The 22,035-nt window shown below is 37.6% G+C and overlaps 1 protein-coding gene across 2 annotated transcripts in view; it reads right to left on the bottom strand.

Annotated features, from left to right (window-relative positions):
* Cacul1 (CDK2 associated cullin domain 1) overlaps positions 1–22,035 on the bottom strand; it is a 59,689-nt gene that overhangs the window by 5,779 nt on the left and 31,875 nt on the right. The window contains exons 4-7 of one of the 2 annotated variants that reach the window (XM_048423114.3): positions 14,608–14,703; positions 11,934–12,036; positions 6,509–6,598; positions 2,767–2,905 (exon numbers count right to left, since the gene is read on the bottom strand). In XM_048423114.3, coding sequence (XP_048279071.2) covers positions 2,767–2,905; positions 6,509–6,598; positions 11,934–12,036; positions 14,608–14,703 — 428 coding nt within the window. The remainder of the gene's footprint in view (positions 1–2,766; positions 2,906–6,508; positions 6,599–11,933; positions 12,037–14,607; positions 14,704–22,035) is intronic. The other variant, XM_048423115.3, reaches the window with a different exon arrangement.

Genomic DNA, 22,035 nt, shown 5'->3' with positions numbered 1-22,035 from the left:
TTCACAACCTCAGATGATTACTAAAAAGCTGACCTGAGCATCCCACATTTCAATTAACCAAACAACAAAATAATATCTGATTACTAAACCAATGCTAATTTTGAAATGTTGCAAGATTTTGAATAATTTTCCAGATATTCCAAGTTTATTCTTTCCCTTATTTGATTCTGACCAAGACAGACATCTCTTGCTAATCTAAGGAGAGACCATAATACATGACTGGAAGGTATATGGTTCTTTAGAGTGAGCATCTAAAAGAAATTCCACTGTATTCTCCAGGAATAGTCCTGAGCAGCCTAAAAAGATATCCGACTTTGTGCCTACCAAATCCAGCCGAGCAACTTCTGTGGTTATAATACTGATTAAAACTGAAGATTCAAAACCTTTTATCTGGAACCTCTACTTCTAAACAAAGTATCCATTTCTATCTCCTCTCATTAAATAGAAACCGAAGACCTACTAGTAACGGGTGAAATGCAAATGTGAAAACAGTAGGCCAGAGGAAAGTAATGGATGCAGATGCAAAAGATAAAACTGATTCGTGGAGTCTCCCAGCTGCACACTGCTCTGCTATGTAATGAAAAAGCCCAAATCCGGGGGCCTCCCTCTCAGCTGAACAAACAACAACAACAAACCAAAAGCACCAGTATCTTTACAAGGTTTTACTACATTCCAGAAATAGCAGTCACTTCTTCTCAGACAGAACATCTTATTTGCCCTTGCAAAATGTTTGTTGGAACTCTAGGTTGGCCTCAACAGTACACTCCAGCCAAGGGCCCATGCTTTCTGTTTCCAATAAGCTTAATCTCCACAAGGTATTTCTGACAGCAGACACCAACCTATCCTCCTCTCAACCAATTCAATTACCCACAAGAAGACAAAGATCATAATGCTTCAAGACTACATTACTATTCTAGTTTTGAAATAAATCTTCCCTGTACTTCCAAGCATCTAAAGAGCTACTGCAGAGGAGGATGTATCTGAATACATTTGCATAGTATGTAAAAACATTTCAAAGACTTTGATACAAAATGAAGAGCTTGGAATCCCAATAAAGAACCACAAACTTGGTGAAATAAAACTCACAAATTATTGCTCAAGTCCAAATAGGCAATAAAAGAGTTATCTGAGAGCCTGTATATTTTGGGGGTCTCTCCCCTTTCATGTCAGAGAACATTATCTCTAAGACAATCCTAGCTAGATAAGGACTCAAGAGAACACCAGTCTGTCAGGGTATTACAAAGAAGGTCCATGACACAGAGACAGGCTTGCAACAGGGCTGAGCATGGCAGTCCTTTCTGATAGGTAGTTAGTAAGACTAAAAGTGGGTCATAGGGTGTCAGTTCTGGCAGGGCCTACTCTGTTCAAAGTACCTATCAGAATCACTTAGAAGGCAGAGTTTAATCCTCACAGTGATGTTGTAATATAGTGTCAACTATAAAAGTGGCTTAAGTTTGTGCTACAAGACATTCCAATTTTACTACCTCTTTTACTAATGTTTAAAACTCACTCAGAAGCTGTTTTAAAGAATCCATTATGAATAATAACAACTCTAATTTCTTCAAAAGCCTAAGGCAGTTCCCTGATCCCCTTGGCCTTGGCAGCACAATACTACGACAGTTCTTTGAAAGCAAAAGAAATACAGTATGACGGAGCTTCCAGAGTTAACTACTCATTTCATCCCAAACCAACTCTGACATGAGATATATTACATGCATCCATGAAACTGTCAAAGAATATGGCATTAAATGGCTTTACTCTATGCACAAAATACTTTAATATTGGCAGATACAGGATTCCTCAATCTCGAAGGGAAAAGCCATCTACTTACATTCAAGCAACACCTGTCTGCACTGACACTTCTGGTATAAGCTACTAGGGAGGGAACTAAATGACCAGTGGAATTCTCAGTACCTCTACTACCTCATGACTACAGACGTCACCAAGACCACAGCCCCCAATGCAATGAAGTCCAATTGGACAGATAAACAATAACATTTCCTTTCTTTCTTAACCCAAAACAGATTAAGTAAACAACCATGGTAAAGGCAGTTTTTGTTTTGTTTTGTTTTTCTTTGTTTGTTTCTGAAATTCAGTTTGGCCTCAGAATTTTTTAGAGATATGTCCTTCCTGTTCCATCAGATAATCAAGATTCAATCTGCTGCTTGGGTCTTCTTTTCCACAAGTTTCCTTAACATTAGGTATTCAGATACCAGAAGATAGGAGAGACAGATACACATGAAAGTTATGAAAATATAAGTTATTAGTGTGTTCTTGACTTCCTAACATAATCAAGTACTTTCCCACAGGAAATTACCAGACTTTTATATTAATTCATTCTAATTCAAAAAAGACCTGTGCTTTCTATGATTTCTCTGGGGTATAGCCATAATAAGGAATTGCAAACATTTTAGAAAAACAAAACATACACCAAAAGTAAAGGAAGGAAAATTTCTGGACATTTATAAAGAGATACTCTACTTTTAAAGAACATTTAGATTTAGAGAAAACATGACAAATATGTTTTTGCGTCGCTTCAGGATTAATGTGAGAGACTCTAACTTGGAAGAAGGCCTTGGCCCATCTAACTGTTCATTCTTCAAAATGCACACAGAAATGAACAGCTTCCTCCAGCTTAGCACCCAGCGGGGAATGTCCAGGTAAGAAGCCTGCAGCTCTAGCTCTTAGTGATACTCGACACTCTCTCTAGCTAAGCTAGAAGCCTAGGAGAATGGGCTATATTGTCACTAAAGAAAGCCAACTTGCCTGGTAAAACCATTCTGTATAAGTTCTCTTTGAAGTTTCTGATCTTGAGCGGCATATTCAGATAGTTCAGATTCCACAGCTGGAGGCAGAATGTTTGGAATAAACTTAGAAAACAAAGTCGGAGCCATCTGAACCCATTCTGTAAAGGGAAACATATGATTTGTTAAGAAAATAATAAATTAAAAAAAGCAAGTTTCTTATTTAAACAACAAGAATATATATTAAACCAAATGAAGAAAAACTTATTCCAGCCTATTTGGTGAACACACAAAAATGTATATTTTCTTTCTAAAAAGTATAAAATTGAAATTTTTACATTACTGATTCAAGAAAATTAAATGAAAACCTATAACTTTTGAATAAATCTTACAAAAAATTATAAAGAAGTAGGAAAACACAAATGAGATTACTAGGCAATATCGAGTGGAAAAGGATGTGCAGAGAAGCAGCTCGATGTCAAAACCAGCTCTCTGTGAGCCATTAATTCAAACAAGAAACCAGCCCCAGAACACAGCACTGCAGAGGGAACAATAAGTACAACCCAAAGAGGAAAAAAATCCAAACGGGGCAAGGAAGTGGAGAACTAGTTAGTGCTTTGCAAATAAAAATCTTTTTTGATCCCTGTTAAATGACAACTCTGTGTGTGAGTGGGAATACAATAGTAAAAGTAAAGAGAATTACATGGTTATCAAGAGAAAGACCAAAAAAAAATCTACAGAAAATAAAAGCAAAGAGAGGACATAGGAATATATTTCTACCAGACATAACAAAAACGTGTATTAGAGTGTTTGTACAAATCAGGTTCAGAGAAGAGTAAAAGACAGGATGAGCCAGGTGATGGCGGCACACACCTTCAATCCCAGCACTCGGGAGGCAGAAGCAGGCGGATCTCTGTGAGTTCGAGGCCAGTCTGGTCTACAGAGTACATTCCAGGACAGTTGGGATTGTTAGACAGAGAAACCCTGTCTCAAAACAAACAAAGACAGGAATGAATTATTCGAAGAAAAAATACACAGCATTAAGCCGGCTTGCTAATATTAATCATTCAAGGTAAACCATGTGCACACTGGTTCTCCACTCAGGGATGGCACTGCTACCTGAACTTCTTGAATAAGGTCTTCCATGAGCACTATTTAGGTTTTCCCAAGTATTTCAGGTTAGGGCTTTCATGCCCCCTTTATAAAAATTCTGGCTGTTTTTTATACTGAAAGAAACATGGCAATGCTCTATAAAGCCGGCAAGCCTTCTTTAAAAACTACAATCTGAATCTGAAAGCCCACATTTTTGATTGTGTGGTGGCGGCCAACAGCAAGTAAAAAGTAGAAAACAATGTGCAACTGCAGAAGGGCTAAATGAGAGGAAACATGCAAGAGCTGGAAGCAATGCAGGTCAGCCACGCTTCCCTTGATAGAACCATGGCAAATGCTCACAGTAGTGTGCCCGTTTGGTATGTGGCTTGAAAAAAGAGTTATTAGAGTGCTCTTGGGAATGACTAGCCAGCCGGTCTGAGACTCCAGAGGCCAAATCCTTCCACCAGGTGGTTTATCTTCAAGTAGTCATTAAAATAAAGATAATGAAACAAAGCGTATATATTAGATGAAAAGAGGCAGAGTAAGATCGCTGCAGCAGCCCCGAAAGTGGGTTTTTAAAAACTCTGACGGAAAGTTAACATCAACGCTAAATCCTCCAAATTGCCAGTGGGTGAGAGCAGGGTGAAAACCTACCAAGGTGACTGAAATGTGGCACAAAGACTAACATTATTGAGGACACCTGTGGCACAAGAAGCTTCTGTTTCAAATTCGGCTTTTGAAATATTCCAAGCTAATCTGTCAGGTGACTAGAATTTTACTAGACCACGAATATAATGGGCACTAGCAAGACATGGAAATGTCAAAGCATTTAGTAGTGTCTCTGAACACGCCTAGGGTAGCAAAAGGTTAGTCTGTGATAAAAGTCACCTTTTGAAAAGGACAATTCTCAAACACAGAATTCTCCTTAGGAGTATAAATCCTATTACAAGAGCTCAACCTGGATAAAATAGCATTTAGATAAACAGGCATCTAAATTTTTTTTCTACCCATAGTGATTAGCTTTATTTTGTAATTTTGCTGCATATATAAAAAGCCATGGCTGATAAACCCGCCTATTTATGAGGCAGAATTTGTCATTCTACACTGGGAAGACTTCCAACATAAAAGAAAAACATCATTCATAATCTTGTATAAAAAAAATTATTAGAACTCTTAATAACACCATAGGAAAATGAAATTCAAATATCAGAAAAGCTAGAAGAAAAATAGCTTACTAGAAATGTAATAAAATATTTTTTAACTTTATAAAAGTAATTCATACAAATGATTATTGTTAAAAGTTACAAAGAATAGAGCTCAAGGCCAAATCCAAAGTTAGATAATAAACATGCAAATTCTACCAGTCACTAATCATTTTATAGTACCTCAAGAAAAAATAATTTCTTGCCAGGCAGTGGTGGCACAAGCCTTTAATCCCAACACTTGGGAGGCAGAGGCAGACAGAGCTCTGTGACTTCGAGAACAGCCAGGGCCACAGAGAAACCCTGCCTCAAAATATTAATAATAATGATAATAATAATAATTTCTTGATAGCAGTTTCACTTGGTTCTTGGTTCAAAATTTAACAAACTAAATTTTGAAGTGCCTTTTAAATTAATTATCAGTTATCAATTCATCAAAAATAATCATCAAATTCAAGTGATGAGTACCAATGATTATTATTGGTATCAGGTTAATTTTTTTAAAAAAAAAGATTTACTTATTTATTTTATGTATATGGATGCTCTGTCGACTTTATGCCAGAAAGGGCATCAGATCCCACTAGAGATGGTTGTGAATTGAACTCAGGACCTCTGAAGAGCAGCCAGTGTTCTTAACCACTGAGCCATCTCTCCAGTCCCCATTCACATTGTATTTCTTTGAATCTTCAGATAACAAAATTTCACAAAACAGCAATTTCTGTACAAAAAAATAAAGTATCTTTTGTGTTTACTGACTGTAGGACCATGTTTAACCTGAGATTTCTACAAGCTTCTCCTGTGGGCGTGTTGTAAACGGCTAGATGACTCGGTGGCAAACTTGACGCCCTACAAAGGCTCTTTGGATTGCTTTGCATCTAACCATGTTTTTATTTACTATGAGTAGGTACAGTAAGGTCATTTACAGGCCCCGCTTGTGAATATGGGCACTGTTTATGTTTCTTCCCCCAAATTCTCATGACATAACGTTATCAACTGTTCTAATCCCTTGTCAGTTATGTAATGAGCTAGAAGGTGTAATCTGAGTGTATATTCTTACACATACTTACAGCGTGAAATGGAAGAGAAACTCCGTAACAACAAATACAATATACATTTTCTTGCTTTGTTTAGCAATATAGTCTAGCTATGCAGCTTTCAGGCTGGCTTTAGAATCACTGTCTTGCTTCAGTTCACAGATGACTGTACTTTCAACTGTCAGTACAGCAAATTATCCTGGGACCTCTTTCAGGTGCTACAAAAACCAAAGCAGCTGCTTTCCACTGGTAGAAAACGAGTTCCAAGCAAGTCCTAAACCAACATTTCATGCAGATTTGAGTTCCAGCATTTTTATTACAGTAAACCCAAATGTCATTTGGCCTTAGAAAGCATGTAAAGAACCAATGCCCTTTGGATAAGGCTGTAATAAATAAAAACACAGGCCCAATCCCAACAGAAATGACAGGTGTTTACCTGGTCTGAGAGTGTACAGGCCTTTCACAATATTTGCCATAGTTGAAGGTGTGACCTGAAATGGTGTTGACTGGGCTTCTAAAAGTAAAGCTGGAATAAGAAGAAAAAACAGGTAAAAAAAAAGAAAAAAAAGAGAAAAAGAAAAAGAAAAGAAACAAAATGGAAAAGAATAAAAAAAGAAAAAAGCATGTAACACTTGGTAACAGTAAAGTTTTCTATTAGTATTCTGAAGGCTGGAGAGGTAAACACCACAAGAAAAGAGCAGCACAGACAGATAAAAGTTTAAACAAAACGACTACAAAAGCCTTTAGCACAGCACTCAATAAAACAGCAATCTGCGCTGGTTTGCTGACTAGTAAGTAAAGCAGTGCAGAAGAGTCAGAAGTAAAGCCTTCTAAAGCAACAGAACCGGAGGACTCATTACGTAGCTCTAAGTGCCTGCCTGCGTGGGAGAAAATGACAGGTGACCTTTATTTTTTCAAATCGCCCTCATCTCAAATGACTGGATCAGAAGTTGTCTTGGATTAAGCTACAGATTTTAGCTGGAATGGTGGCATATGTCTTTACTCCTGGCCCTCAGGTGGCAGAGGCAGGCGGATCTCTCTCTTAAGTCAGAGGCCAGCCAGAACTACACAGTGAAACTCCCTCTCCATCAAATACAAAGTAAATTATAGATTTCAGAGTATTTTGGACTTTCAGGACTAGGGAAACTCAACCAATAGTAATTTTATTAACTGTATCAAAGCTTACTTCCCAAATGCCATAGCTCCATCTTTCTACAAAAAAAAAAAAAAAAAAAGAAAGAAAGAAAGAAAGAAAAAGAAAAAACTTCTGCAAAAGGGCAGAGATGACAACTCACCTTTTCTACTTCGGCAACTTTGAAAAGAGTCAACTTTCTTTTTTATTACCTACACTTCCTCCATTTTAAAAACAAGGAATTACTTCAATTACACTTGTATTAATCATTAACATACTAATTCCATGTCTATTGGGAGAGCAAGTGCCCCTGCCCTGAAACAGTTCATTTTTAATTCGTCACTCAAAGATTAAACAAAAATATCCACTACAGAAATATTTACTATCCAAAACAAAAAGCGAGGGGGGGGGGTGGGGAGAAAGAAAAAGAGAAAACTAAATGGTAGGATATTAATATAAACCAGGTTTGTAGTTAATTATTTTCTTTTATCCATGTCTTTTTAAAAATGGAAATACCTCCTCACACTTCAAGGATTTGGTAACTTCAGACATAGGGTATGACCTGCTATGAAGTCTGCTAATAGAGATCATCAAAAATGCTTTGTTTATTCTTCACATCTCACTATCCAAATATAATTTCGATTCTGAATAACAAATTTTAAGGTGACAAATGTGAACTGTCATAAAATCATGATACATCAAAATTTAATGTTTGAAAACTGAATTCTAAATGTTCCGTTCTGAAAGCCTTAGGTACTCAGCATGTACCCCAAACCTAAGTGCTCTTTTTACCAATCTGAGGTCTTCATGCTTAACCACATACTTAATACATGGCTAAGTACTGACCTCAGCAACAGTCTCTACCATAATTTCTATGTCAATCTAACAGCTGTGAAGAAATGGCAAACTTTAAAAAGACATACAAGGCATATGAAATGTGTATAAATAACTTGGAGTGGACTGTAATTATATTCAAAGAATAAATATTACTACAGGCTGGGAATGCAGTTCAGTTTGGTAGTGTTTGCCTACCATGTGCAAAGTCCTGGGTTTGACCCCCAGCACCACAGAAACCAGGCACAGGTGAAGGAAGGGGATCAGAAGTTCAAGGTCATCTTTAAGAGTTTCAAGCCAGCCTGGGCTACAAGAGACTCTATCTCAATAAAGCAAACAAAACAAAAGAAAGGTTATCAAGAGCTGATAAAATATTTTAGTAATTTGATAGCATCTTCTCTTCTCTATTTACACTTTTTGGAGAAAGTATTTAAGTTTAAAGGATTCTCCAGCTTTTTTTCCCCCTTAAAGAACTGGGATTTGCTAAGGACACAAGGGGGTGGGGTGTTTACTGCACCTAGTAAATTCTGGCCTTTGCTATCTTTGTTTGCTTTAACTAGAGAAATATTCCATATGGTTAGGGAACTTGTATTCATTCTGAACCCTATACTCACTCTTCCTTTACCACACATACCATCACAAAGACACTGATTTTACATGGACTGAAGCTAGTAAAGTGTTGTTCTTAGTAACTGGTTTCTTCTGAAAGTCATTTATCAAAGAACAGGGTGCTTCAACAATTCCATTACTCACAGAAGTGTTCTAATCTCTCTTCCCATGTTATCACATTAAACTCTTAAGTAAATTGCTGGGTCCTGAGCTCCTCTGTTGTTTCAAACATTCCTTGATGCGAAGATCTTGCAAAGGGTTTTCTTATTTTAAGAAATGGTCACACATGTGCATGAATGCCACTGTGCATGTGTAGAGATCAGAAGACAACTTGTGAAAGCCACTTCTCTTTCACTCCTACTCCAAGGATTAAGAACACCAGATCTGGCAGAAGGCAGCCTGACCTTTTGAGATATCTCACTACCTTCACTGTCCAGAGGATTCTGACATCATACTTTCTCTGGAAGTGTCCAACCTGATTATGAACATATTTATTCTCTCATCTGCTCAGTATAGCACCATCTAAATACTTCATTTAATGTAAATTCTTCAAGCTTTAATTCAAAGTGAAAACTTTTTTCTAAGGAAAGCAATTTTGTTACCAGTCAAAACCACGTCACTTTATTTTCTAAGGACACATGTATGCAATGACCATGCACTGTGCTGATAGAAAACTAGCCTCACCTATAACAGAAACTCGGTTTCTTATTCACAAAATATTAATTCATGAACATGAGGACACTGAGTACCAATCTGTCTTTAGCACACACACACTCTTGTCTTAGTTTAAGATGAACACTCATACACTAGTCTGAAATCCCCCCATTGAGAGATGGGGGTCCATGATCTCCCCCAGTAGCCTACCCAACAGAATGCAGGAAATCTTTCCTGCGTTCAGGACTTTAAACATAGTTTCCAAGTTTCTACTTTCTGAATCTTGGAACATTTCAGTATTGGAGAAAGTATAAGAAACTAAAAACCGCACTAACTTAGCAGTCATGCAAGCCAGCAATGGAAAGCCCCAGCTAGGCCACATCAGCCAGTGCAGAGCAGGGCAGAAAAGCCGCCTCACAAAAGCCCTTTCCAGAATATACAGCAGATTGAAAGACGGTGCTGGCTGGAGCCACTGTACTTCCAAATGATAGTTAATGGAACAGCAGCACTGTTCAGTGTGCTGAAGGCCAAAGGAAGGAAACTACATGAGTGTGGACTTCGGTTTATTGATATAAGTTTAAAGTCAATTTTGTTATATGTACATTTCTACTTTTGCTTAAGGTACTATGTTTATACAGCTCTACTTCAATCTCATTCTGAGGATTCAGGAGGCAGTATCGCCATTTTGGACTGAGTGGCTGGCTGCTTTGCTTTTTTGGTCTTCAGACTGAGCCCCAATATCTGTTACCTGACTCTGGGTTTTTATTAATCGTGCTACAAACTATATTCAGATTTTTAGAAAAGACACTGTGTATACTTACTTGTGTTGTAGCCACTAGAGTGGTGGTCAAAATACCAACCCTGAATTACTGTTGTTTTGACCTTATTTTTATCTCTTTGCCTCAATTTCTATGGTAATGACCACCTACCTTAGTGTCATGAAATTTAGGTAGAACTTGTAAAGTATCTAGAACAGGTAAACTACTACATGTAAACATGTGAGTGCCTGTTAAAAATCCTTGTACCGATCATCTATGCAACTGTTAAGACATTTACAGAGCTTCCTTGTCCTGGGACCCAAACCAGTGTGGCCAGCAGCTGTGTCTTCCATCCTACGTACAATACATACCAGCTGCTCAATAAATATCTAATGTGTTTAGTTTAATCCAACCTACAAAAATTTAAGGCCTTTTCTATTTGCTGGGAAAAGGCTGTACCCTTTAAGTGTCAATTCCTGAAAAGTCCAGACTAGAAAGTCCTTACATCCAATTTAAGTGTAATATTCTCTTTAATATTCTTTCTGTATGTGCAATAAAATTGACTTTCAAATTATTAGCAAGTATAAAGACATATTTAGAAAGAAAAAAAATGTGCTTTAAAAAATTAAAAACAAAGCCGGGCAGTGGTGGCACATGCCTTTAATCCCAGCACTTGGGAGGCAGAGGCAGATGGATCTCTGAGTTCGAGGCCAGCCTGGTCTACAAGAGCTAGTTCCAGGACAGGCTCTAAAGCTACAGAGAAACCCTGTCTCCAAAAACAAAACAAAACACAAAAAAAATTAAAAACAATGTCAGTATCCAAGGCTATGACCAAAGGTTAGAAGCTGACGCAGTAATAAACTCCGGTAATTCCAGAACTTGGAAGGCTCCGGCAAGACAATTGCTTACAGTTCTAAGCCAACACAGGCTAAGCAAGGCCCTCTCCAAGAGACTCTGGACTCTCTGGAGCTAATTGATGTCAACTGAATCTATACTATTTTGTAAAAACTGTGTCTTGCAAAAGTAAACTGGTCCAGTATATAAATCCTTTCTCTTAATTTAAATCAAAAGTAACAAAAAGAGTTTGTGGTCAAGCTTAAAACAATTACTTTGTAAATTTCAGTAAAACATCTGTGTGGCAACAACTAATTACAACTGAAATACTGCAAGAAAATATAGACTACAATCTACACTGGTACCAAAATTACTTGTTGTGTACTGACCAAAACATGAGCTTTCTTGAAGGTGCTGAGTGACAAGTGATGGCACACCTGGAGTCTGCTCCTTTAGATGAAGGGGAAACGATGCCACCTGCTGTGAGCCAGGAGTGGGGAAAGGCTGGCTGAGCTTGGCACCTGTACCTTATTTAGCTATCGATACAGCCATGGTAAATATTTTACAAATGCTCATCTACAGGAGGCTGGCAGCTTGCTAACACAGTGAGTAGCAGCCACATTAGACTAACAGTAGAAACCAGATAGAGCCTGTGCTGGCCTTCACAGACACCCAGCACCCCTTTGAGAGTCAGTGATACCGCAGTTACATGTAACCCTGTTAATCACCCTTCTGCTCAGGGAAGAAAGGCAACACAGATCAGGGCAGGCACAAGACACTGTCCAATACATGACCTCCTGAGTATTCCAACAACAAAAGATGACTGGCAAGTCACAATTTCAACCCCAGGTGTCTCTCTGCGGACTGAGGTTAGTTTTACGACTTCCTGTTCTCTGGTTCTAGAGATGTCAATATTGGAATTTAGAAGACAATGTTCTCAGATGAAAGGAAAAGAGTAAGAGTGAGCTGGAGAAGGAAGGGAAGGAGAAAGGAGACCATGGCTAGTGCTGTCTTCCCCCATAAGAAGTGAAATTACTTACGCATTAGGCTGTAAATGTGCTTTTCTGCAACGTGTTCCGTAAACAGCTTTATAAGATCATCTTTTAAGTCTCTGTTAAGTTTAGTTTCTATGTAAAACTTATTCTGAAAAATAAAATAAGTTTTTAATATATCAACAAGGGAAAGCAATCATTTCCATGAGTGGGAGAACCAAATTCTGTTTAAGGGAATAATGTATAAATGTATTGATTAAAAAAATAATAAGGCCAGGCAGTGGTGGCACACGCCTTTAATCCCAGCACTTGGGAGGCAGAGGCAGGCAGATCTCTGTGAGTTCAAGGCCAACTTGGTCTACAAGAGCTAGTTCCAGGATAGGCTCCAAAGCCACAGAGAAACCCTGTCTCGAAAAACAAAAACAAAACAAAACAAACAAACAAAAAAGCAAAACCCAGCCATTCCTAGTCACGGGTTTTTTTGGCATGAGGTTGAAAGGCTGAAAGATCAATCAATCCCAGAACTACAGAGGCAGTATGGAGCCACACTGTGTGCTGTGTCCTTAAGCGTTCATCAGAAGCATCAAAAGGCAATGCTGGGAAACTCAGGAAGGGCACTCATCTAGGATGAGGACAGGCAGTGGAAGCTAAGAAGAGTCCCTGTAAACACGCCCATCAGCAATGGGCAGAGTAACAAACTCCAGATACCATCTCTGCTCAGAGGCAGACACCCTAATGAGGCTGAGAGCAGGCAATGCTTGAAGGAAGTTGTTCAGTTATATCTAAAACAAGATGAGCGGTATGGTATACAACAAGACAAAACTAAGCCCCCAACTCCAACGTCCCTGGATGCCTACTGTTTCCTTATTTACCTGAGTCACTTTGAATCAAGTTTTCTCTTTCTTGCCACCAAAATCACCTAAACAAAAACCTAAAACCATTTAAACCATTAAATTTATTCATGTTTAAATGCTAGCTCAATGTCAAAGGGTAGAAAACAAAATGAAAACAAACTGCTCACTAACTCTCTTGGTTCTGAACAGTGTTTTCCTTTCTGGGGAAAAAAAAAAAAGCCAGGTAGTGGTGGTGTGGGCCTTTAAAATTAACCCCAGGCAGAGGGAGGAGGATCTCCATGAGTTGGAGGCCAGCCTGGTCTATAAAGCAAGTTCCAGGACAACCAGAGCTGTTACACAGAGAAACCCTGTATCAAAAAACAAACAACAACAAAAAAAAACCCCAAACAAACAAAAACAATAAGAAGATGTACATGGCTAGTTAAAAACTACAACCATGCGACCAGGTGCACAATCAAAAGCCAACCAGAGCTGATCCTGTGTTCTAGCTCTTATAGGTCACATTCTGTAGAGAAAACCATATGGTACATTTGTTCTGAAACACTATTTGCAAGAACATGTGACCCCCTTCTCTCCCTGGGAGAAAGCACCTGCTGAGAAAACAACACACTGCCTGTACCCTTTACCCTAATGTTACGTTCTAGGAGACTGTTCTCCACAAAATTATATAAACATGCCATTATTTTAACTATATATTTTCCTGTTTTCCATAAATTATTTAAACAGTTCCCAACTGATGACAATACAGATATGCCCAATGTTTTGCTATTAAAAAGAAATTAAAACATAACTTATACATAGGCAATATTTATATCTATTTATTTATTAATATTTATATCTACTTATGAGTTTGAGAAATTCTAGAGATAAAATTTTGAGCCTTCCAAGGCAATTTTACCAATTTATATTTCTTTTTTTTTTAAAAAAAGATTTATTTATTATGTACACAGTGTTCAGCTTCCATGTATGCCTGCAGGCCAGAAGAGGGCACCAGATCTCATTACAGATGGTTGTGCGCCACCATGTGGTTGCTGGGAATTGAACTCAGGACCTCCGGAAGAGCAGTCAGTGCTCTTAACCTCTGAGCCATCTCTCCAGCCCCCCAACTTATATTTCTACTGTAAATTATAGACCTCTTTCTCTACAGCTTCATCAAAAGTATTTGCAAGAACTTTTTAAAAGTAATTTTAACTTGTATTTAACAATGATGTCATATATATTTTCCTTTTATGCTATATATTCTGTGAACTATACAATTCATACCCTTTGTCAAAAAATATAATTACTGACTTTTTTCTAAGTAATCCATGAAACTAGTTAGAAAAGACAATAAACCTGTGTCTTTTGTTTTGCAAACTTCCTAAACTTCTCCACCAATTTTTGGTTTTGGTATTTTGCTGAACAAGGGTGTTTTATTCTTACACCAACCAATATTCTCCTTCCTGACAGGATCTAAAGGTCTTCTCTCAGCGAGAATATGGGAATGGGACCTGTGTACGGCGGTGTGGGGTAACACAGAGGGGGCTAAGAGAGGGTTGGAGGAGAAAGCAAACAGAATGTACTATATATAGGATGAAATGGTGAAAGAACAAATTTAATAAAATAAAATTGTGAGGGGGAGAAGAAATGCCTTTCTTCACTCTCAAAATTGGGTATGATTTCTTCTGTCACCTTCACTTTTAGGCTCATTCCATTTAGATGTGTTGTGAAGAATAAGGTAGTGATTACACCTCCTACTCTCAACTCCAAATTCATGAAGACACCCATCTTTAATCTGACTCAGGAATGGGAGTTGCAAATATAGTAACAGAAAACCAAAACACACTTAACCCCACATGGTTTGGGAGGTAAACAGAGCTCTAACTTACCATATATATGAAAAGAGGCACGATGCTCTGTAATGCTCCCATATACTGTCCCAGAGCTATATTAAATCTTTCAATATAGAGGTCTGGAGGGCTGGCCTGTAAGAAAGCATATCAACATAAGCACTTGGAGAAAGCAGGTAAAAGCCCTTCTTCAACTTCCTGCAATACAAACCAACTTAGAAAGAATTCAAATTCTCAGTAAGGTGTGTAGTGGGGTGTGTGTGTGTGTGTGTGTGTGTGTGTGTGTGTGTGTGTAAGACAGAGACTTATATTTTAAAGTCAGCTACGGTTTCTTTGTTCCAAATCAGTTTAGTCACCTTTATAAACTGTAGAACTTTAACATATTATTTTTTAATAAATCACCATTAAATTAGGGAGACACTCCCTACAGGAATCAAAATACATTGAGAGAAGGGGGACTCAAGCAAATAACACAGGTTCAAGGTTCAAGACACTACTAGAGGGGCTGAAGAGATGCCCAGCCATTAAACATGCTTGTTGCTCTTGCAAAAGTACCCAGGTTCAATTCCCACAGCTTACAACCATCTGTACCTCTGGTTTTAGGGAAGCTGATATCATCCTCTGGCCTTCACAAGCACTGTACACATGAGGTGTACAACACACACACTCAAGTAAAAACACTTATACACATAAAAAAATCTTTTTTAAAAAAAGACACTGTTAGAATGGCTAATAAATTTTATAATGCTAGCTTGGTTGCAAACAGTGACTGCAGCTAACAAACTATCAACATGAGAAGTAAGAACTCGAAGAATTCACATAGACCTGCAGGTCTAGACTGAAATACAGTATAATGCACACTTAACTTCACCCACTGCTACAAGATACTAAGTGACAAAAGTCACTATGGAAACTTCTTTTTTACTCTGTGTTGACTGAACATGTCTGGTCTCCCAGTGTAGCTGGATCTGAAATAAGGAAACAATTAAGATTTCATGAGGTCATAAGGGCATGGCCCTCATCCTACAAGACTGTGTGCCCTTGAAAGGATACCAATGGGCTTACTCCCAAACATTTGCTATCAAAATGTGGCACAGAGGAAGAAAGACTTTGGTGAAAATGCTTCTACCTACAAGTAAGCAAAAGTCCTCACCAGGCACCCCTAATCCAGAACTTGATCCTGAACTTCTCTGCTTCTAAACTATAAGAAATAAGTTTCCCAGGCTTTGGTATTTTGCTGTAAGTTAAGATGTTATGCTGTGGGGCTTTAAGTTATGTTTTACAGAAAATATATTCATGTACTACTTTACTTTATTCTTTAAGTTAATTTTAAAAGTAAAGAAGCCTAAATGAAAGTAATTTAAAAGATTAAAATATTAGCAAATGTAAAACACACATGTTCAACTAAAAATTAATTCCTGGGTCAGGGTGTTGGGGAATGTATAAAATACAAAAACAGAACACACCCTACATAAAGCTTGTCCTTTGGAAATTTCACCATCTGACAACCCGACCTTAAAGACAAATCCTGCTTTCCAGTTCTGCCACACTAAGACTCCTAAGTAACAAGTCCAACAATGTGAAATTAGGGGAGTGGAGAAATGGCTCAGTGGGAAAGAATGCTTGCTGCTCTCCCAGAGGACCTAAGTTTGGTTCCCCAAACCCCCATTATCGGACAGCTCACAACCACCTATAATTCTAGCACCAATGATCCCAGCCTTCTGGTTTCTTCAGACACACTCATCCATACACATATAGAAATACATATAAAAAAATTAAAAATTTTTTAAAAGTGAAATTATAGAAACCATGTCTTAAGCTGTTTGAGAAACATTCAATGTTCTAATACTCTTAAATGTTTTTAATTTTTTAAATTCATAATTTGTAAAAACACCTCATAAATGTTTTCATTTCTACCTAGAAACTTAGAATACATGCAGGGAACTGTGTCTATTTCAGTTCTCATTACAGAGTACTTAAAGGTCTGGTGTTCTCTTTCCATATCTTTTCCTAGTCCTCCTAACTGCCTGTGGAATAACGGTTGTCTCCATCATATGTAGGAGGTAAACAGCTCAGGAATATTTAAGTATTTGATTGTAATACAACCTAAGCTCAATATGCACTAAGACTCAATCCAACCCTGGGGACTCTGGGTTACTTTGTACGGAAACTCCCTTCTTAGTACTCTCAAATCCGCCACCTTTTATTTTAAGTTCGGACTTCTCAATTGAAGGCACACTGTCTACTTTTCTGCATCTACAGCCTACACCTTTAACACCGCCCAGCCCAGCACTGGACCAACCAGCCAATCCCAAGTAATATCAGTGTTCTTTTGTCTGCCCAGACATCTTTCTCCCTACCTCCATCAGAGTTGCTTTATTCCTTCAAGATCTACTGGAACTTTCTCAAAACATCTGAGTTTCATGACCCTTCAGTTGGGCAACTCACTTACTGCTCCCACAAGTCTCTGTCACTAACTGCAAACCCTGAGGCAGGATCTGTGCCTTACCTGTTCCTCTCCAATCTGACCAGACTGTCTAGAATACAGGACACAGAGAGATGTATTTTTCAAAGACAGAGTCTTTTGAAATCTAAACTTTATAATATAACCTAGTTCTGTTTAAATCTAAGTTTCTATTTTAGTATTAATAAGGGTTTACGGTACTGAGTAACTCATCCCTTAAAATTTTCATTTCCATACTGAGTAGCAATTTCCACACGAAGCTATTTCTAAGGATGTGTCAAGAATCAGACAAACAACCTCCTATCCATGAGTAGGAGTAAACAGCAACCATGTGCCTAACACTTATAATATTTTAAAAAGCTGTCTTTGTCAACCAGAGAAACTGCGGGAAATGATTCCACATTACAGGTTAACTACCAGAAATGAACAGACCGGCACACAGCATCTTTCTCAAAGCAGCTTCAAAGAACTCAGGAAATGATATTCAGCATTCAAAGAAGTAAATTTTACACATATAGAAGAAAAAAAAAATCTGAAAATCCATTACATTAAAATAGTTTTCCCTTTTCATGAAAGGACACTTCATCTAAGAGTTAAAAGCATGAATACTGATCAAAAGGCACATTGAACAGCAGAGAGAATGAGTAAAATTGAGCTCCGTATTCCTTCACAAAGTCCCCAAGCCTCAAAGGCTAGGAGTATTAAAAAGTACGTTTTGTGCTGAATCAAATGTCAGAACACTCAGCTTCTTTACTTTCACATTTCATGTAGCACTTACTCACTTAAAACCTTGGAAATAACAAAGACTATAAATTATGACAGTCTGAGAAATAAACTTCATCTTTTCCAGGAACCTAGAAATAAATGTCATTTTGAGAATAAAATCAAACTGTTCCTCTTTAAAAGTTAAAATCAGTACACTTTGGTCTCTACTAGGAAATGCTGCCTAGTTTGAGCTTCACTATTCCAAAATGACAGTACTTGGCTTGAATATTAATTTAAAAAAAATCCCTCACATCAAACAAGAAAAAGGAATCTGCAGAAACAAAACAAAACAAAACAAAAAACTATTATTCCAAACTTCTTCCAGTCTTTAGGGGAAGTGGTACAAGTGCTTGAGCAGAACTGAGAGCCTCACCCAGTGCCAGAAAAATGTGCTCTATACCACAGCCACACCCTCCGTCAGTTCAATGGGTTTAGAGTTTCACTTTCACTTCTTCCTCCCTGAAACAACGACCATTTAATTATTTTCTATCCTTTCGAAATATATTGCTTGTAGAATTAAGAGTCTAATAGTTCTTTGCACAAACGTGAAGTTATTCTAGTACCAATGTGTACTTTTTCTAACAACTATCTTGGAGTAGGTTTTATTTTATTGAGTCTAAAACATTTTGATCCCTGGAATCATTTGCACTATTTAAAATAACTAAAGATGGGGCTGGGTACATGGCTCGGCAGTTTGGAGCATTTACTGCTCTTGCAGGGAACCCAGGTTTAGATTCCAGCACACACATGGCATTTTACAAGGGATCTTATTTTGTCTTCTTGCCCACAGGTTCCTGCACACACATGGTGCACATAAACTCACATGGGAGCACAAATACACATGAAAATAATAAATGATAAATCTTTAACCCTAAAGACTCCAAAAAAGCCTTTTCTATCTGGAATTAATGAAGGTACAGTGGAGAGCATCTGTACTCCCAAGGAGGCTGAATCCTTTGAGCCCAGGAGTTTGAGAACAGCCTGGGTAACGCAATGAGACTGTATGGCCCCAAAACAAATAAAACTGGGCTTTACCAACAGGTAAACAGGGTATTCTCAAGAGACACCCCAACTCTAAACTATGAAGAGCCTAGACAGCAAGGTGGATTTAGTAAATATCATACTACCACTCGCCAAAGCAACACATATTGTAATTGTGGATTTGATAGACACAGGTGCAAACGTATCATTACTCCAAAATCTTGGCATCCAAATTGTCCTCTTCAAGAGGTAGACGTTCAATTACTAGGAATTGCAACCCTATCAAGTGAAACAAAAAACAAGAAGAGTTGAATCCACAGGGCCAGAAGGACAGAGAGGAAGGCTGAGGTCATATGTGGTGAATATTGCAGGGAATTTATGGGGTCATGAGCTGCTGCAGCAATGGAATAACCAGATTAACGTTCCTGCAGTTCCAGAAACTCACAATTCTGGGAAAAATATTATAAGGTACTATATACAAAAATTTCCTATATCCATAATTTATCATTAGATGGAAGAAGAGTCACACAAAGCTCACCAGTCATTCAGGCTGTACGAGAACACAAAGCAACTAGCAAACCTTTAGAAGTACCAACAGCCCTACCCTTAAAATGCTTCACTGAGAAATCAATATGGGTTAAACAGTGGCCGTTAACAGAAGATAAACTGCAGGTTTAAAACAGCTGGTACAGGAGCAACTAGATGCTCACCATATTGAAGAATCAACCAGCCATCAGAAATCTCCTGTATTTGTTGTTTAAAAGAAATCTGGTAAATGGAGAATGGTGATAGATCTAGAGCTGCAACAAGGTAATTCAACCTATGCGCCCTCTACAATCTGGAATTCCTCTGCCTTCTCTATTACCAAAAGGATGGCCTCATAGTTATTGATTTAAAAGATTGTTTCATCACTATACCTTTACAAGAAAAGGACAGAGAAAAGTTTTGCCTTCACATTGCCTACTTATATTAATTCCCAACCTACCAGGAGATACCAGTGGACCATCCTTCCACAGGGAATGCTCAATAATCCCATCCTATGCCAATACTTTGTAAGTCAGCCATTGAAAATAATACGTTAAAAATTTCCTATATCCATAATTTATCATTAGATGGAAGAAGTTTTGCTATCTGGTTCAAACATAGATACTTTAGAAAGAATGTCTGAAGAAGTAAAGAAAGTTTTGCCAAAATGGGAATTACAAATCGCTCCTGAAAAAATACAGAGAGGAGATTCTGTTAATTACCTAGGTTATAAAATAGGTTTACAGAAAATTAGAACACAAAAGGCACAAATTAGGAGAGACTGATTATGGACTCTTAATGACTTTCAAAGATTGCTAGGAGACATTTCCAGTCTACGACCGGCTGTTGGAATAATACCTGATCTAACAGTTCATTTAAACAAAACCATAGATGGTAACAAAGACTTAAATAGTATCAGAGAATTAACAGCTGAAGCAGAAAAGGAACTGACGATTGTTGAGGAGAAATTACAGGAGGCACATGTGGATTGGGTGAATTCAAATCTTAATTGCATTTTAGTCATATTGCCTTCCAGAATTTCTCCTACAGGAATTTTAATGCAAAGGAAAGACATCTTAGAATGGATATTTTTACCACATAAACCAAGTAAAAAATTAAAAATTTTTGTGGAAAAGTCTCTGAATTATAAAGAAAACTGAGGCAATCTTTAACTACTTCCAAGAACTGTAGAATACATCATTTAAATAACTTAGGGTTCTGTTGACATGAGACATAATTGCTCTTGGCAGCACCAATCTATTTCTGAGAGAATCTTGAAGCACCGAAGACACTCTACTTGGAGTTTATTTTTTTCTTGGCAAAACTGGCCTTTGGGCAAGAAACTGTCCATGCATCTACAACTGACAAAATCCACGATGTCCAGACAGAACAAGCAGGATACAAGAAAAAAAGATCATCACATCTTGTCAAGACAGGAAAGACAGTTTCAAAAATTTTCCTGCCTCTGAAAATGGTCTGTTAGTTATTCTAGGCCTTAGCCAAATTTAGTTTGACTAGTGCTGGAAATAAGTCTTGGGGTGATTGCCCAAGTATCCAGATGTCTCTGTCATTTGTTGAACATTTTGGAAGTTGCTTTATTGCACTATGTGCTTACTCAAGTAAAATTTCCCTTCTTCATTGGGGTTGAAGACTAGATAGTTGTAGTTACTTTCCTCTTGTGACTTGGTCAAGTTATTTATAATGCAATACTTAAACTTCTTATGATTGGTTAATTATTGAGACATTTATCATGTTTCTTGTTTGATATTGTTTATGCTGATTGTAATTCTTATTTTTATACCTGATATTTGTTCTTATCGTATATAAGCTTGCATTAGATTTAAAACTCTTCTTACTTAAACAAAAGGGGGAGGTGCTGTAGGAATTCCTACCACCAGTAGTCTTTAAGTTTATCAGCCCACTTAGGTGTGGCCACCTATACTATATATGCCGATGTAAAGCATGGGTCCTGGCTCTCTTCCAGAGGCGTGATCTGGTTCCTGTTTCCCATTTGTGCAGAGGATTGTGATCAGTGAGTCTACCCCTAAATAAATAACCCTTTATTATACTCAATTCTGAGCTAGTGTGGGATTTCTTTTTAGCATCCTTCTTAAGTTCATAAAAAAGGGCTTAGCATTTTAAAAAGTACTTCTGGTCAAAAAAGAATTTCAGATATACAATAGTACAAATTCAGACATAAAAGACCTCTAAATGAGCCACAGTGTTGGATAAATGTACGTAGGCTTGGGAGAGAGAAAAAAATAGTATAGAGAGTTATAAAAGAAATAAATGGTTTTTTAAAAAAACAAAACAAAGTCTTTAAAGAGACAGAGTATAGACAGTCATAGATTAAAGGAGTAAAGATAATAAAATATTAAAAAGTAATAGAGTAAAAATAAATAAGCCACTTAAATATGGAATATACACGGAGAGTGGATTATGTAATAAATAAGCCACTTAAATATGGAATATACACGGAGAGTGGATTATGTATATTGTTGTGTTTTCTTTGAATATTTTGACTGTAAAGGAGCTAAGAATAGAGAGACATTTCATTGTGTGGTCTGCTAAGCTAAACCAGCATGTATATTATAAAGGTATCTTGACTTCAAAATATGGGTCTAAGGATATGCTACTTTGGAAAAGAGGTGGTTCTTTTGTTTCCACAGAGGATGAGAACCTGTGGATTAATTCCAGACTAATGTGGTTTAATGGACCAAAACCCCCTGAAA

The sequence above is a fragment of the Myodes glareolus genome, chromosome 7, assembly GCF_982192425.1.
Source record: "Myodes glareolus chromosome 7, mMyoGla1.1, whole genome shotgun sequence".
Taxonomy (NCBI): domain Eukaryota; kingdom Metazoa; phylum Chordata; class Mammalia; order Rodentia; family Cricetidae; genus Myodes; species Myodes glareolus.
Note: the sequence above shows the minus strand (reverse complement) of the source record. Positions and strands in the feature narration are given on the sequence as shown.